General features: G+C 47.8%; 1 protein-coding gene across 1 annotated transcript; it reads right to left on the bottom strand.

The window, feature by feature from the left end:
• Window positions 1-238: 238 nt before the first annotated feature.
• On the bottom strand, window positions 239-16,154 carry UFD1 (ubiquitin recognition factor in ER associated degradation 1). The gene is made up of 12 exons (XM_037067343.1): window positions 15,966-16,154; window positions 12,922-13,054; window positions 12,522-12,554; window positions 9,674-9,795; window positions 8,305-8,435; window positions 6,679-6,751; window positions 4,189-4,257; window positions 3,251-3,316; window positions 2,927-2,974; window positions 2,056-2,144; window positions 1,236-1,317; window positions 239-968 (listed from the first exon to the last, which is right to left on the bottom strand). Exons 1-12 carry the CDS (start codon window positions 15,966-15,968, stop codon window positions 894-896), a joined length of 924 nt encoding a protein of 307 aa, XP_036923238.1. The 5' UTR covers window positions 15,969-16,154; the 3' UTR covers window positions 239-893.
• Between the last annotated feature and the right edge of the window lie 184 nt (window positions 16,155-16,338).

The raw sequence follows: 16,338 nt of genomic DNA, 5'->3' as shown, positions 1-16,338 counted from the left end.
CAGTGTTTCCACCTATGCCTCCATCTTGGCGGAAGTCTCCATTTATTTGAAATTCTTGATTTGGAATTATTTTCAAGGGACAAAAAAGAGTAATGTAACTGGATTAACATGTCAAAAGACCTTATTTTATAGAAAGTGAGGATCTGAGACCAAGACAAAACAGACAGGCCAGCAGAACCTTGGATAACTTAGTACTTTACACTGGGAGTGGGGGAGTGGGAAGGAAAAGAGGACTGTCATCTTTAGCTTTTATTTATTCTAATATTCACATCTGTGCTTCACCATGAAGGTTTCCCCCGTCATAGTTATTTCCAAATGAACTCTAAAAGTAGAAATGCTCTCAGATCAGTTTTTCCTTCTAAGGAATCGTTCTTCTGGGAAAAAACAATATATAAAATAAATACTTAAATTGCAGCCAGAGTAATGGAATAACTATTTATAGAGCACAAATCTATTTAAACCACTTTCTCCAGGCCAACAGTAATGTCTAAGCTACAGACTGACAAAAAAGAAAGGATAAAAAAGAAAAAGAACACCACAAGTTAGAGCAAGTCATTCCCCTCCATTGACTTCTATCAGGAACGGGGTCTCTGATTCTGCTGAGGGGTCTCTGATTCTGCTGAGGCGGTGGGAGAGCTCCCAGGAGCTGAAAGCAGGCGTGGCAAGGAGGCCACCGTTGGGACCTCAGAGACAGCTCTCTCCTCCCCCAATTCAAGTTCGTAAAGTCCTGCTGTTCCACTTCCAGGTTAAACTCGACATTCTTAGGTAACTCTAAACAAAGCTAAAGTGACAGAGCATTCTCTGCGATAGTCTCATCCCCGTGAGAGCCAGTAACTAAAAGCCATTATGCTGCAATTGGTTATTTTATTTTCCAATCAGCTAACAGTCCCAACTTATGGCTTTCTTCCCTTTTTACGCAATGACTGCCCTTCTCCAGAGAAAGCGACGAATCTGCCTCCAGCTTCATCCTGTGTGAAGATAAAATACGATTTTCAGAAACTTCTTGGAGGTTTATAGAAAATGCTTTCTTCTGCTACTCATGTATTGTACCATCCACATTTTCTTTACCTCCACATTATTCATAAGAAATGTCTTTGAAATAAAAATACAAATCAAAGCCAATTAAATTGAAAACACAACCATGTGTCTATCACAGCCTCATATCTTTTATGGGTTTGTACTGCTAGTCAGTCATCGCTAGAAAATGAAACTTACTACCTATGAAGTATACTCACCTCTTCAACCTTTTTGATTAGTGGACGTGAATTTCTGATGAAAGTGATTTTACCAAGTTTAAATTCATAATTGGGAATTCCTCTGTAAAGAAGACAGATGAGAAATTTCAGTTCCTGAGAAAAGGACTCAAATTCTTTTTTGACAAAGAGGAAAGCAAGCCAAAGAGATGATGAATGTCCTCCTGGTGATTCTCATTCTGCGGTATGTGGCTGCACTGCATGCTGCCCTTGGCCAGCCCTCCAGGACAGAACCAGCAGGCAACTGGGTCAGGGGCCTCCAGACTTGGGGCCTGGTCTGCAGTGAGGGGTCCCCTGGAGGCTTGGAAGGCCCTCATCAAATCTGTCCTCCAGCCTCATGGATCACCCTGGAAGGGGTACACTTTCACTAAACTCATTTCACTCCTTCAGACAGTGGGTAAAAAACCCATTTCTGGCATTTTTCTTCTACTCTAACACAGTAGACAGGTGGTATATTTCATCCCTGCTACCACTGTGACAGCCACCAGGCAGGGAATTGGCTCTGACTCCCTGGATCAAACAATAGAAACACATCTCACTGAGGCAGCTCCTGCTTCCTGCTTGAGGGAAGTTAAAGTACTGTGACTTCATCAAGTCACCAAACAGAAAAATAGGTTACTAGTCCCCCAAGGAGAGGAGGTTAGGGGGTGGGGGTGGAAGAGATTCATCTACCCAGCCAGTCTCTTTGATTCAGGCTTTGTCTCCAGAGCTGGAGTGCGCTTGCCCACCCTAGAGGACTGCCACAGACCCTCCCTAGATGGTGATAAAGCATTAGGCTGGGGCAGAGATAGGGCAGACCCACCTTTTAATGTCTCCAGGCTTGATTGGGGAAGGGCTGGGCTCTACACCTTTTTTCTTCCCATCCAGTCTATTTCCAGAGCCAGAGAAGGCCTAGACAGGCAAGCAGGAGAGTGTGGGTGCACTGAGCCTCGAGACTGAGCACATGCATGCCCTTTGCTAAGACCATTGCAGAAGGATGTCACCCAGTCCCTCAGTATGGGCAGCTGAGAGCTCTTGACTGTGAGCCGCCTCTCAACTGCTGTAAGCTGAAGGGAGTCTCCTGGCCCGAGAGCAACTATCCCCTATAGGCAGCCAGTAGCCAATAACAAGCTGAAAGGTCTAGCCCTGGCCTTTGCAGGGCCACCCAGTTCAGGGCCCTGGGGTGGACCGCAGCCTTTGCTGCAACTGCCCCACAGCTCCGTTTTCCGATCCTGCCTCCTCCCCTGCCTCCCAGTGCACCGCTGCCCTCACATGGACCATCCCCACTTTTTTCCCAGGGAGACTGGCTGGCAGCATCAGTGAAGGGCCATGTTACAATTTACCTTCAAATAGTGCAGGTGAAAAGAGGACATGTTCTTAGAGAAAAAGCAAACATAGTCACATTGGTGAATCTAAGTGAAGGGGGTATGTGTGTCCACCATACTATTTGAACTTTTTGGTAGGTTAGAACGTTCAAAAGAAGAAAAAGCTGTGGCTGCCTTCCAGATTTGTTAGGATTCCACAAAAAAGTGGATGTCAAGTGCCATGTAACAGACGAAGGGGCAGATACATGTGTGTACAGATACCCAGGGGCCCAATCCCTGCTGGGTCCCTGGAGCGTTACACAGAGTGGCTGGGAGGAGCAGATGGCACGGCAGTCGCACAGGAAGTAAAACACGCGGCCTGGTACTCACTCGGAAGCCCAGCTCTCCGGCATAGCCACTATGGTCAGCTTCTCCTTCCTGCCAAGGACAGAAAAATGGGAGATAAGCTTCCCAGCAGGGACACCCCAACTTTTCCTTTGGGCCCCTCATTTTTATCACTGTTTTTGTACCCAAACATCTCCTGGAGGCAGGGCTAGAAGAAAAACAGGGTATGTGGCTGCGATGACCAGTAGAGGCCAAACATGGGCCAGCAGTCAGGACAGACAGACTAGGGCACACTCCCGAACCGGATTACCAAAGAGGACACCAAACCCGCCAGGCTGAGCAGGGAAGGTGGGGAGAGAAACAACTTACAGCTGATTCCTCATGCTGAACCTGTCTTTCCGGTTCTTTGTAGCCCAGTGGAGCGTCAAAATCCACCTGTGTTACCAAGACGAAAGCGAAACTGTGAGACATGGGGGCACTCAGACTTCCCTAGCTTGTCTGTAACTCAGATGATAGATTTATGTGCAGCTGTAAGAAATAACACAGAAAGATGCCCTGTATACTTTTCCCAGTTTTCCCGGTAGGGAAATTTTTATAAAATTATACCATAGTATCCCCAGGATATTGACATCTACACTATTCAGAATTCCTATTTTACAAGAACTCACTTCGCAAGTTCTCATAATTTACCACCAGTGTAGTTCCGTGCATCCTTGCCCACAGTCAAGACATTGAACAGGAATAACCCCTTCAAGTTAGACTTCTGTATCTACACCCGCACCTTTACCGGTGACCCTCTCCACCACCCAGAGCCCCTTGCAACCGCTATGCTGCCCTCCCTTTCTGAAGTGTCATTTCAAAATGTGATAAAAATGGAGTCAGTGTGAATCATTTGGGATTGGCTTTTTCCCCTTCGGCATCATTCTCTGGAAAGCCACTACGCTGTGGTGTGTCCCAACAGTTCCCTCCGACCCGGGAGCTGAGTAGCATTCCTTAGTTTTATTTTTTGTTTTCTTAATTGAGAGCTTCCTTAGCTTTTAAGAAGATTTACTCCTTGGCAGGTCTGAGATGCAAGTGGATTTAGCCATCTCAGAACTAGGGGCAACTCTGCCACCTCCACTGGCCTTGAGAAGGATCACAAGGTCAGCAGCCTCCTCGTGATGTTCTGGCAGCATTTTCTTTCCCCTTCACACAGAGTCCCTGGGGCTGTGTGACAGTGACACCCATGTGGGGCACTGGCCTGCAGGCGCTACCGACTACTTGTTTCCCCCAGGCCTGAATGCACTGTAAGCAGCAAAGCCACTCACATTCATGTCACACTCAATGATGGACACGGCCTTGTCAGGCTTGGTCTCCATCACCCGTAGTTCATAGATCTGTGGGAAAAATACAGATGTCAGGTGGATAATTTCATGGCCGCACTGGGAGTTGTACATCATTCATGTCACTGCAGCTCCCTACCAGGGGCTTGCAGACATATCATTCACCTCCACAACACCCTCCTCGGCCACACCACTTGCTGTGACAATGAGTGGACTGCCTTGATGCCTACCCATCACTCAACAGAAGCTACTTCCCAAAAGTGGTTCAAATTAGGTAAGGGAATTATGAATCAAATTGCAAAAGACATTTATAACCTTACTTTTATAACCTAGTATATCCCAGAAAGTATACTCCTAGGAATTTATTTTTTTCCTTCATCTTCACCCAAGGATATGTTTTACTAATTTTAGAAAGTGGGGGGGGGGGGGGAGAGTGAGCAAAAGAGAGAGAAGAGGGAGAAATATCTATAGGCTGTCTCCCATATGTGCCCCAAACAGCAAGTGAACCTGCAACCTTGGTATATGTATATGCCCTGATTCCACAACACTTTGGTGTCTGGGACAACACTCCAACCAACTGAGCCACCTGGCCAGGGCAGGAATTTATTCTAAGTAAATAATTAGCTTAATACACAAAGAGAAAATTCTAAGGGTACTCACTCCAACATTGCTAAGAGTAATATATGGTCAAAATTTTGGCACAGGTAAATAAGTTATGGTCACCAGTGGAATACAATGCACAAAAGAAAGTAAATTAAAAAAACCAGTTATGGTGCTATGTGTCTAGGATAGTTATCATGTATGTAAAAATATACATTAAAAACACCCAGAGGACAGGAACGAAAAGTACCCAAATCTGTTTTTGCAACATCACTTTATTTCTGTTGACCTAGAGTATGCCTTGGTTTTGTAATGAACAGTCCAGATACACCCATCACTTAAAAGACCTAAGTGATGTTGCAAAAACATCAAAGTGAAGTGAGAGGGCTCAATGTGCCATGTCTGTTTTTAAAAGCTTCTTCATGATTGAATAGAGGGATTCTTGAAAACTTGCCATGTTTCTCGTGAGCCCACCAACGCACTAACAACCTAGGTTTGATCCGGAACAACAGGGTTCCACCAAAGGGCCCTTTAGAGTATCCAGTCTCCCATGCTTCCATATACATGCAATTCATTTTTCCCTTTCCGTCCAAAAATATAATCAATTTAGTTACATTTAGCACTACTACCTTCATATTAAGAATGACAACATTAAGACTACCTGTAATTAACTATGAAAGCTTATAAAATCAGTTGAAGTAAATACCTAAACTGTTCCCCACAAAGCTAAAGGCAACAGGATTACTTCTTAGTTTTAGAGAAAAGTGTGACTCAAACCCCAAAACTTGAAAAGTGGGGACTCTCAGTATCAGATGCTGCCAAGAAAAGGAGCTGCTAGAGAACACACCGGATCCCTACTCTGACACCTACTCTGACAGCGGGGGAGTGACTGTCTTCTCCACCCTGGAGGAAGGGACTGGCTGAACCACAGCCCCTGTTCATGGCCATGAGGGCCCTAGTCCCCAACGGGACAAGAGAGTGTGTGAAGGAGCTAAGAACTGGCCTCACAGAAAAGGCACGCCAGGGCCACGGTCACTCCTGAGCATCAGGCAGTCTACCTTGACAGCAACTCTGTGAGGGTCAATCATGGTCACTGGCACAGTGGACAAGGGATACACACATCACTGCTCCATTCCTATTACACCTTCCCTCAGACGAGTTGCCACAGAAAATAAGTGGATGCTTAGTCTTGAATTGTGGGAAATCATGTCACTATGCATGAAATAAATGAGAACCGGAGGATGAAACATAATATTTCATTTCCCAGCTAAACTGTCTAGACGCAGACACCTAACAACGATAGAATCATGGATGAACAAAAGTGGTGTTCAGACCTGAAAAACTTGTGCCAAGATGGACAAGCTCAAAGGACCCAAGAGAAAAAAGGAAAAGGACGTGGGATCCCACGAGGAGAGGTGACCTCAGGTGGCACTATCACTCGGTGACCCAGGCTCTGCTTCCGGCTGGCCCACAGCACCAGAGGTGCACTGCATGGAAAGCTCCAGGAGGGCCTACATACTTCCAGGGGAGGAAATCACAAGGACAAGGCCCCAGACTGGATCGTTTCTGTGTCCTGACAGCCTCACAAAGGCTCATCTTGGATTTTGGGAGCAATGTAGATCTTTCTAACTGGGGCACAATCAGCAGGTTCGCCACCATGATACAGAGATGTGTGATTAATGAGTATGACAGCGTTAAGCTCATTCACCTATAAATGTAATCAACTAATCAATCATCAAAACACAGTTGCTGAATGATTAGTAAAGGTCTCTAAAAAGCAAACAGCAGGCAGCAATTACTTGATAAAAACCAGGTACAAAAGATGGATGCTTCTCTCTCTCTAGGCCCTGCAGGTCCCATGGCTGACACACTCACCTTCTCATTGTAGTTGATGGCAATCACATCCCCAGTGGTCAGACAGGCAAAGTTTCTCAATGCGTTTTCTAATCTGCAGACATGCTGTCAAGGCAGAAACATAAACTGTGGCTCCAGAATCTGCCACTGTGACATGGCACATCCCAGAGAGGATCTTAGAGCCTGAGGGAGAAGCCAAGCTGTCTAGGTTTACTTCTCTTGGTCACGCAGCCTTCCATGGTGACAGCAACTTTGTTAAAGGGCCTTGTGTAGACTGTTGCCTTCATTCCTTATTTGAAATGCACACTGCAGGAGTGCCCTGTCCTTGGCTCCTCCTGATGACCCCCGAGCTGTCAAATCCAATCCATTGGGCCTCTGAGGATGAAAATGGCTCCTGCACTGCTGCTCTGTGCGTCTTCCACATTCTCTGCTCTATGCTGACTGCATTTATCCAGACTGTCAGCTAGACCAGGGAGCACTGGGTTGCCTCTGATGACGAAAGTAATGCCTTTCCTCTGTAGACTAACAAGTTAACTATGACAGAAATTGCTTCTGAAGGCAATCCAGTAAGAATGAAACTCATGCAAAAATTCAGAGAAAATCATGAGGGGCTATGATCACAGAGGCAGGCCCTGCTCTTCAACGCTGACAGCCAGACAAGCATCTCCAAGCAAAGCTCTGAAGGACAAGGTAATGAGACTTGGCCACAGGACACTGTCCTGCCTGCAAGATGGGAAGCCCCCACCACTGACTGCTGTGAGCAGAGCCCAGCACCCTTGCACGTCCAGGACCTGGCTATAGGGGGCTCAACATGCCATTCTACAGATACATTCAGTGGACAGGTTAACATGACCCACCTGTATCTTGGACACAGCTGGAAGCAGGCTGCTCCTGAGCTCCTGCCTGGGGAGAGTGCACGAGGGGCAGGGAAGGTGGGGGCAGGTGGCGGCAGCTTTTCTTTTACTATTGACTTGTTTTTTTCAAATAGGCATTTTTAAAAACAAATAGGTGATAGAGTAGTTACTCTATACCATAATCTCAACAGGCCAAACGGGGCTCCAAGTTATTGTAGTCCTTAGACAGCTCGCCCCTTACCCACACTAGTCACTCCTTAAATTATAAACACACACATATGGCTTATGTTTAGAAGAGAACCTACCAAAAAAAAAATCACTAGAACCTAAAACCTTTGCTTTCCTGTTGCTGAGAGAAGTCTTCCTAAATCACTGCTCCCCACTGGTTTGGAATGAGAAGCCCTAAGCCTGGGTAAAGGGGGAGGCTGAGTAGCAAGTTCATAGACACAAGTGACTTGCAGGGGTTGGGGGCTGAGAGGCGGACCAGTTGACCCCCTTCTACAGGACATACTAGGCTTTGTGCTAGGTGTCATAGTCCACCTGAAGGAAGGAATCCGGTATGCCCCTGAGAAATACACAGAGAGAATACAGAAGAGGCCCACAGAGCATCCAGCGCACTTGTCAGGCCCAGGTCCACGAGTTGTGGCGGATGTGCTGGTTGAATGTCATTATTCTCCAATCACAGTAAGTATGTGCTCCCCAAAGTAGGCACACATTAAAAAAAGCGCTATGTTTTACCGACTGCCAGTACACCCCTCTTTTGTTTACAACCCTTCTCATCTCAAAAGGATACACTGCTTTAGGGTTGGTGATGTCTAGGAAGTCAGGACTCTGGGGCTGAAACTTGGAGTAAGTGGCCACTTGAAGGTTGACACTTTCCACCTGTACCAGGCCCCCTTCTTCCAACAGCAAATTCTGCATCATCTAAAGGAAAAAGAAGGATATGAGGCTCCTGGAAATCAAATGACCAGCAGGACTGTCACCAACCCATACACTGGGCAGGCTGAAGCCTGACATACAGGTGGCTTCTTCTCTGGGAGCCTATTCCAGACTGACTCACCCTGAAGAAGCCTGGGAGCCTAAGGTGGGATGGAGCCTGCCAATCACCCAACAGAGTGCTTATTCACGGGGGCTGGCTCAGTGGCAGCAGCTGAGAAACCCCAGGCAACCACCTACTCTTGCTGAGAGCTGGAAGGCCAGCTCAGGAAGAGGTGAGCCAGCAACTCGCTGCTACATAAAAATAAGCATCCCAGGGATGCAATGTTTCTCAACAAAAAGGATTCAATTAGTTTCCTGGTCCAAAGTGGTCTAAGAACCTAGACAAAGGGCCACTGAGTCCATGGGTTGTTGAGGGAACCTTTGAGTCTAGTGTATCCCAGCATCACCCCTCCTCTCTCACCTCTACAGAGGGGCCACGGAGGGGTCTCTGCAGATCCAGAGTGGCCTCGGGAAGTTGTCACTGCCAAATACTTCAGCCACCCACCGTACTCTACTGGATGAGCTGAAGGCCTCCAATCCTGGAGGGGCACCTCCAGACACACAGGAGAATGATGCACTGAGAGGCAAGTGCTGTGAGGGGCAAGTGAGCAAGAAAGCAAGCTGGGTCTGGGCTCTGAGATGTGAGAGATCCCAGTAGGCTTGAGACTGCGAAATACCACAACACAGGCCAGGCAGCAGGTGTGATGGAGTGGAGGCCTCCAGGGGAGAGGCTGGCCCTGCCTGGCACTCCAGGACAAGTGCTCTAGAAAGGGGTTGTTTCTATGGCAACAAAGCTCGTACTTTAAAATAGAGGTTCAGTTATAGGCGAGACATTAAACAGACACTTGTTGCAACAGAGTTCCTCGTTGGGGGAGAAAAACTACTAAAAATAGGAAGAAAATGTATAAAAATCTAAAATTCTGTACTTAGATCATTTAAAGAATGCTCCTGCTTCATTATCTCTAAAAAGCCTTACCCAGGAGACGGCAGGTAAATGGCATGGACATGGTGTGTAGTCTACCAGTTGAGTAACTATCAAAGAAAAGGCTATCTGAATGCCCTCCCTTACTCTTATTCTGAGGAAAAGACACTTGCACATGCTTGGGTGGGGGGTGTCCCTGCCTGAGGTCCCAGCCCCAAGACATACTCATAGACTTTCCAGAGACCAGGACGGCCTCACTCACCCAGTGTGGCAGGTAGCAGATACCCTCGTCAGCCACAAATTCCAGCACACCGCAGTGCGTCATGCGGTCCGAGTTCTTGTTGGTCAGTTTGAACAGCATGGGGTAGGTAATGTTGAGTCGGCCTGAAAACAAGAAAGGCTATGTGACAAGGCTTCTGCAGGGGGGAGAAACCCTGTTCCCCCAACATGCTCCCCTAGAAAGCAGCCTCCTGGGCACCCGCCGTGGATATACACAGCCTTGCCCTGCCACAGCAGGCACTTGGACCCTCATGGTGCTTAGCCCTTCTGTGCTTGCCCACCCACCATGCCCCATGTTCCCTGTGAGATCACAGGACCTGGCCAAGAACTCAGAAAAGCTCAGTGACTCAGGTTCTCAGCAGCAGCTTACACTTGTGACTTCCTGAAATTCCAATTTTAAAAGGTGGCATGTTCACTCATTTGCAAATTTTAAGTGCCAATCATGTGCTAGACAAAACTTCTACCTTAAAAAGTTTTTAGTGAGCAAGCTGAGAAAAAAACCAGTGCACCCAGATGCAGTAGTGCTGTGGGAAGGGTGGGGCAGGAGGAACAAGGCTCTTCTTGGAGGATGTCCTCCAGTCAAGTCACGGTGGGAGGCCAGGAAGGGAATTCCATGCAGAGTAAGCAGACTGAGCAACGACACAGAGGGCAGGGGAGCCCAGCAGAGCCCGGCCAGTTCAGGAATGGTTGACAATTAGGTGAGAATGGGGCACAGGGACAGGGTATGAAGCCATTAGGAGGGGAGGAAGGGTGGGACACCATGTAGGGTGACTAATACCAGTCAGCAGTGTGGACTCTCAGCAGGGTCACGACACAGTACATTCCCTCAGGGCGTGAGGCCACAGAGGGCCATAGGCAGGTAAACAGGACTGCTGGCATGCTGACCCAGAGTGCAGGGGGCAGGAAAAGGAGTAGCTACCAACAGGGAGAAGGACCCAGGAGTCCAGGGCTGGGACAGACTGACATAGTGACAGGCCCCCACTCAGTCTTCCCATTACCCCTTTTTTCTACAGAGAACTAAAGCTTGTAGGTTCAGCAACATGCCCAGGATCCAGGGCCCAGAAGTGGTGACCCTGGGACTCAACCCAGGCTACTGGCCAAATCTGGGGCTTAAACCCACAGAAGCCCACTTTGGCCTGTTGATTTAAGCAAACACAGCAACAGAAGTTTCATTCAGCAGTCAGGGAGATGTGGCAGACTCCATGTGGGATCCCCTAAAAATTCTGGTAAAGCAGACCGAGCAACAACTTGGGCGTGACACCACAGGTAGCAGAGGAGAGCCTCCCCAAGTGGCTGGTCACTGCAGAGGCAGTGGTGGGCTTGGGCATTTCCCCCTCACAAAGGGCACTTGAATGCTGATAGCAGGTGGACACAGGCCCACAAGCCAGGTTTTCAGGCCCTGGGGCACCTCCCAGCTGCAGAGCCATGGAAGGAAATGAAGTCAGACAGGGTGAATTGGATCAGGCTCCAGCCAAGGGTTCAGAAATCTTGTGGTTGGAAGAAAACCCTGTGCTCCTTAGTCTGTTGGTTTTCAAAGTGCATTTTGTGATTCAGAGAAATGCCTTGGGGCTCCCAAGCAGTCTGCACTTGCTCACTTACTCCAGCCCAAGCAGCGACCCTTTTTATTTATAAATTTTGTAATATTTCATTGGGACAGGTTCTCCCATGACTTAAAAGGCTTGAACAACACTGATCTAAATTCCACTGTCCTAGTCCCTGAGTCTTGTGCAAAGGGTCACACTGGTGCTCAGCTCCTGGAACAGCTCAAATAGAAAGGAAGGCTCTCTGGGGGCCTTCACCCCTCCTGTTATCATAGGGACCTGTCTGAGGGATGTGAACCCCTCCATCCACCCACTGGCTGAGCTGCAGCCAGGATTAAAGGCTTCCACTGGGTGTGGCCACTGCTGCTGTTGGCATCGGTGAAGCCCTGAGAGCTAAAGACTACCACTTCATGCCTTTTGGTGGGTGTTACATGGGTTCAGGCTGTTTGTAAACACACCCCAGGGTACTGCCTAGGAGGAGGTACTCCTGCCACACAGCAGCTCTGATGGACAGGTGCTGTGTGTCCCTGTTTAAAGATGGGGTCACTGAAGTTCAGATAGGCCAAGTCACTAGTCTAAAGTCAGGCTGTGCAAGATGCAAAGTCCAAGCCAGAGTGACACCATAGTTGGCGCCCTTTTTCTAGGTGCACTGAACACCAAGTATGGGCCCTCCACATCTGCTCCAGATGGGATGAATTCACACTAGAAAAACCACTGACTCTCAAAAGGCAATGGCTGCACCTGTGATCAGGGTTTTCTGTGTCCAGGTGGAGTGGGGCCAGGGCATGAGGACTCCAAATTGCTCTCAAGGGATGAGGGGGTGAGGGACAGAGCCAGTAAGAGGGACAGCTTTCTTAGAAGACTGTTTTTGACAGGCTGCAGATGTACTAGAGCAGAAGGGGTAAAACAAGCACCTGGACTGAGGAAAGATCCTTGGGGAGGAGAAGAGAGCCCTGCCACAGAGCATCCTCTTGGGAGCCAACCATCGCCCTCTAAGAGAAGACCTACTAAACCCAGCCAACGGCATCCCCTGCCCAGGCAGTGTGATAAGCACTGGAGCTGGAGGCTTCCTTTAGTATTGATGGGATCAGAGACATGGGCCCTGGGGAGATCCCCTCCCAGAGGAGGGATCTGGATCTGAATACTCACGGCCCCCAGGGCCACCGCACAGGGGCATCTGTGGCCTCCACCCTCACAGCCCAGCATGGATATTCCAGGGTCAACTCCCATCCAGATGTGACACCCATCTCTCTATTACCTCAATTCTCAAGTCATGTGGAAAATACTTACTGAGTTGATCGAGGGCTGAGGGTGGCATAATTACTGTGGAAAGAACATTTAAAAATATTAGAAAATAAAAATAAAAAGAACAGAATAAAAGCCAAAATTCAGTGTTCGGTTATATCTTTAAAAAGTATTAAAAAGCACTTATATGGTAGCCAGAATTTAATAATCATCTTCCAAAAAGAATTTCACTTGCCGTAATTTATTTTGGGGAACCAAATGGCTGCTAGCCATACATCTAATCGTAACTTGGACCCCCCATCCCCACCCCAGCAAATCTGGGTCAGCAATATTTCCACTGTAAGTAGATACTGTTACACATGCAAAATAAGGACTGTTGAAGATTATAAGCACTGTAGGTTGAGGGCAGGAAAAATTACTATTCAAAGTAAAAACAAGCACATACTCTTCCCGCCTTTCTCCACATCTGACCTGTCATTAGGCCCTGCAAGCATGGACACGGAGAAGCAGCGGTACTGCGTGGAGAAGCGGTTCTGGAAGACCCGGGGAATCGGGTGGTCAAACATGTTGAAAGAGAACTAGAAGGAGAAAAGAGATGCCAGAGTTAGAACAAACAACGGTACATTTCGTCTCATCAAAAGCCAAAACGGATCAGGGTCGTTAAGGCTGCTAAACACTGTCAAAGCCCAAGATGCAGCGAACTCCTGGAGGACCACAGCAGCCTGCCTGAAGCCCTTTTCGGTAGCACAGCGAATCTCACACCTGTTTCCACCCTTTGTGCCATGCTCAGTCTGTCCTCTGATCTAGTCCCCACCATTTTTAGATGGTATGATCTTACTAAAATAACTGGGCATATTAAGTCTGTTCTTAATCTCTTTCAGCCACCCACCCCGCCCCGCCCATATACACGCTGCAATCCAGGTAGGACTTCCACACACCTCTTGGACTGGTTACTGAAGGACCCACAATCTCCTACACCTGCCATTTCCTCCCCCCCCCCCCCCCCACTCCCTCACTGGTCTGATTCCTCTGCCTGGTACACTTCTCCTCTCATTAAATAAAAAAACATCTATTTATTGAGTGCCCACTATCTCCCAGGCTCTGATCTAAGTACTAGGGGAACATCACTCCAGTGATGTCTGTTTACTAACAGAACAGGTACAACCTCTGCCCTGGAAGAAAGAGCTGACACTCAAGACAAGGTTACCATTCAGAAGAAAGTGCCTGCTGTCAGGTGATAAATGCTCTGAGCACAAAAGAGGTTAAAGAACAGAGAGCTCCTGGGAATGCCATTTTAAATGGGTGGTCAGGAAGGCACCCTACAGCGTCTGGAATGCCCAGAGAGGGAGCCAAGCAGAAAAACTGCAAATGGCATTCAGACAGTGGGAAGAATGGCATCCGGTGTTTTCATCTCTTCCCCTTTCCTTTCTCCAGGAAACTCCCCTGCTCTGCCCAGGGTCAGGGCTGGTGCCCCTCCAGTGCGCCCTCAAGTTGTGCTACACCCTGGCACTCCTTCCCTCCTGAGACATGGTGCCATCAAGAAGGAAAGATCCGAACTCTTAAAGCTGTGGCTTGTGATGAAACTTAGAAAACATGTTACACAGCAACCTGGGGTCTTCTCAAAATACTGCAATTATGACATTTCCAAAAAAAGAATATGATAGTACAACAGGCTCTATATCCAAAAGAACTGAAAGCAGGGTCTTAAAGAGATATTTGCATGCCCATGTTCACAGCAGTGCTGCTCACAATAGTGAAGAGGTAGAACAACAGAAACGTCCATTGATGGACGAGTGGGTAAAGAAAATGTGGTGTATACACACAATGGAATATTGTTCAGCCCTAAAAAGGAAATTTTGCATATGTTACAAGGATAAACCTTGGGGATATTATACTACGTGAAATAAGCTCAACACAAAAAGGCAAAAGCTGGATGATTCCCCTTATATGAGGTCCCTAATGTGGTCAAATTCAAAGACAAAAAGTAGAATGTTGGTTTTGAGGGGCTGAGGGATGGGGAAATGGAGGATTGTTTAGTGGGTACACAGTTTCAGTTTTGGGAGATGAAAGCGCTCATGTGAACGTTACTCAACTGTACACTTAAAATTGTTTTTTTACCATAAGTTTTTAGAATAAGACCCCAAATGACAAATATTTCTTAACTTGATTCCAAATATATATTAAGTAGAGGGAAAGCCATCTACTGATGAGTTTACTAGCAGTTCCAAAATTAGCAAGCTGAATCAGCCATCTTCTTAAAATGCAACTACAGCACACTCCTGCTTAAAATCTCAAACGGTTCTTCACTCCCTGTGTTCCAGCAGTTTTCAAGCCTCTGTCTCTCTTCTTTTAACCAACACCACCTTGGCCAGAAGCTGAACAAATGAAAGTGTTTCTGGATGAAAGAAGGAAGAAGAGTGGGGGCCTTCCTCAGCCCCTCTCACCAGACCGCCTGATCTAAACCATTTTTCTTGGTAACATGAAAGAGGAAAAGAGGCAAAGTACTTAATACCCATACCAACCTGCCTTCAACCCACCCAGACACCTGACTTTCTGCCCCTCCCCGCTGCTCCCCACACCAGACCCTCCTTTCTTTTATAATAAGCCCAATGCTTAGCATATTGCTTACCACGTATCCGGTCTTCAATGTCTGTTAAGTGGATAAACTTGAGAATAGAAATACGATTCGACACAGACACACTTAGGGTAAAATCTAATAATCATTCCTTGTTTTTACAAAAATGAACAGGCGACACCGAGGCAATGCTGTGTACACAGACTGAGCTCCGCAAACAGGCTTGGTTTCAAATTTCCACTCTCCATTTTTGGGACCTAAACTATCTACCTCTTTGAACCTTAGTTTTCCCATGGTTAAAACGATAATTATCACTCCTGTTTCCAAGGGCTCCGTAGGCTTTAGATGAAATAGGTGTAACGAGGGACTGTAGGTGTTAAAAAAAAAAAAAGCCGTGCAAAAGGAAAAGCGCCAGCAAATACTAGCTACTGCTGTTACCTTTACTGAACCGCTTAAATAGCCGGAGGCATGGTTACTACCCAGGCAGACCCAGGAGGGACTGGGCTAATCAAGGAACTAGAGCAAGAGCGGAGTGTTCCCGCTCACAGGGACCTTTCCCCCTACGCAGTCTTCCTGAGGAGCCCCTGATTCTGCTCCTCACCCCAACCACCTTTCAATTAATTTGGTGTTTATGGAAACCTGTTCCGTGTCTACCACTCGCAAAACCCGTGCGTGGAGGCAAACATGGAAGGAACTCAAGTCCAACTGAGAAGAAAAGCGAACCACGACTCCAACTGGCGGGAATGACCCACGACCGTTCGTGGTCAGCGGTACGGCGCTGGCCCGAGGCTCTCCGGGCGCGCAGACGGGCCTGACTCAGGCCCGGGTGACTCGGCATCTCCCCAGCCGCTGCGTCCGCCCCGCCGGGTCCCAACCCCGGCCCCAGCTCCCGAGCCCTGCCCCGCCGCGCTCACCATGATGGCTCCTCTGACACGCGGATACCGCTAGGTCCAGGGAACGTTGAGACGAGGGGCGGCCGATTTACTCCCCTCACAGCCGCTGCCGCCTCAGTTTGGAAGTCCTGGGAGCCTCACCGGAAGTGCCGGACTCGAGATCCGGGGGGAGGTGTCCAGGACACGGCTCGGTGGCGAAAGAGAAAAAGGCAGGCAGAGGAACCTGGGTTTAAAGTTTTCCCGGGATGAACACTGAAGTACCTTTTCGAACTTGTGTTCACTTTAGAGGAATTTAAAACATTTTTTAAAATTCCATTTTGATAGTATCCCCCTCTAGGCGAATTTACTAGGGCCCATTTTCCTTAGTGACTACACTACCCAAGATGCACTAGAC

Source organism: Sturnira hondurensis, unplaced genomic scaffold, assembly GCF_014824575.4.
Source record: "Sturnira hondurensis isolate 20B ecotype Veracruz unplaced genomic scaffold, ASM1482457v3 Scaffold0017254, whole genome shotgun sequence".
NCBI lineage: Eukaryota > Metazoa > Chordata > Mammalia > Chiroptera > Phyllostomidae > Sturnira > Sturnira hondurensis.
The sequence above is the reverse complement of the archived record's forward strand: the minus strand, read 5'-3'. Positions and strand labels throughout refer to the sequence as shown.

What these genes read in the sequence shown, in the direction of transcription:
- UFD1 (XM_037067343.1), bottom strand. An exon ending in CTCAGCCCTCGATCAACTCA is followed by an intron (nt 9,796 to 12,521) that starts GTAAGTATTTTC and finishes TCTTGTTTTCAG; the next exon opens with GCCGACTCAACATTACCTAC. An exon ending in AAGCCTGGAGACATTAAAAG is followed by an intron (nt 1,318 to 2,055) that starts GTGGGTCTGCCC and finishes TCTTCTTTACAG; the next exon opens with AGGAATTCCCAATTATGAAT.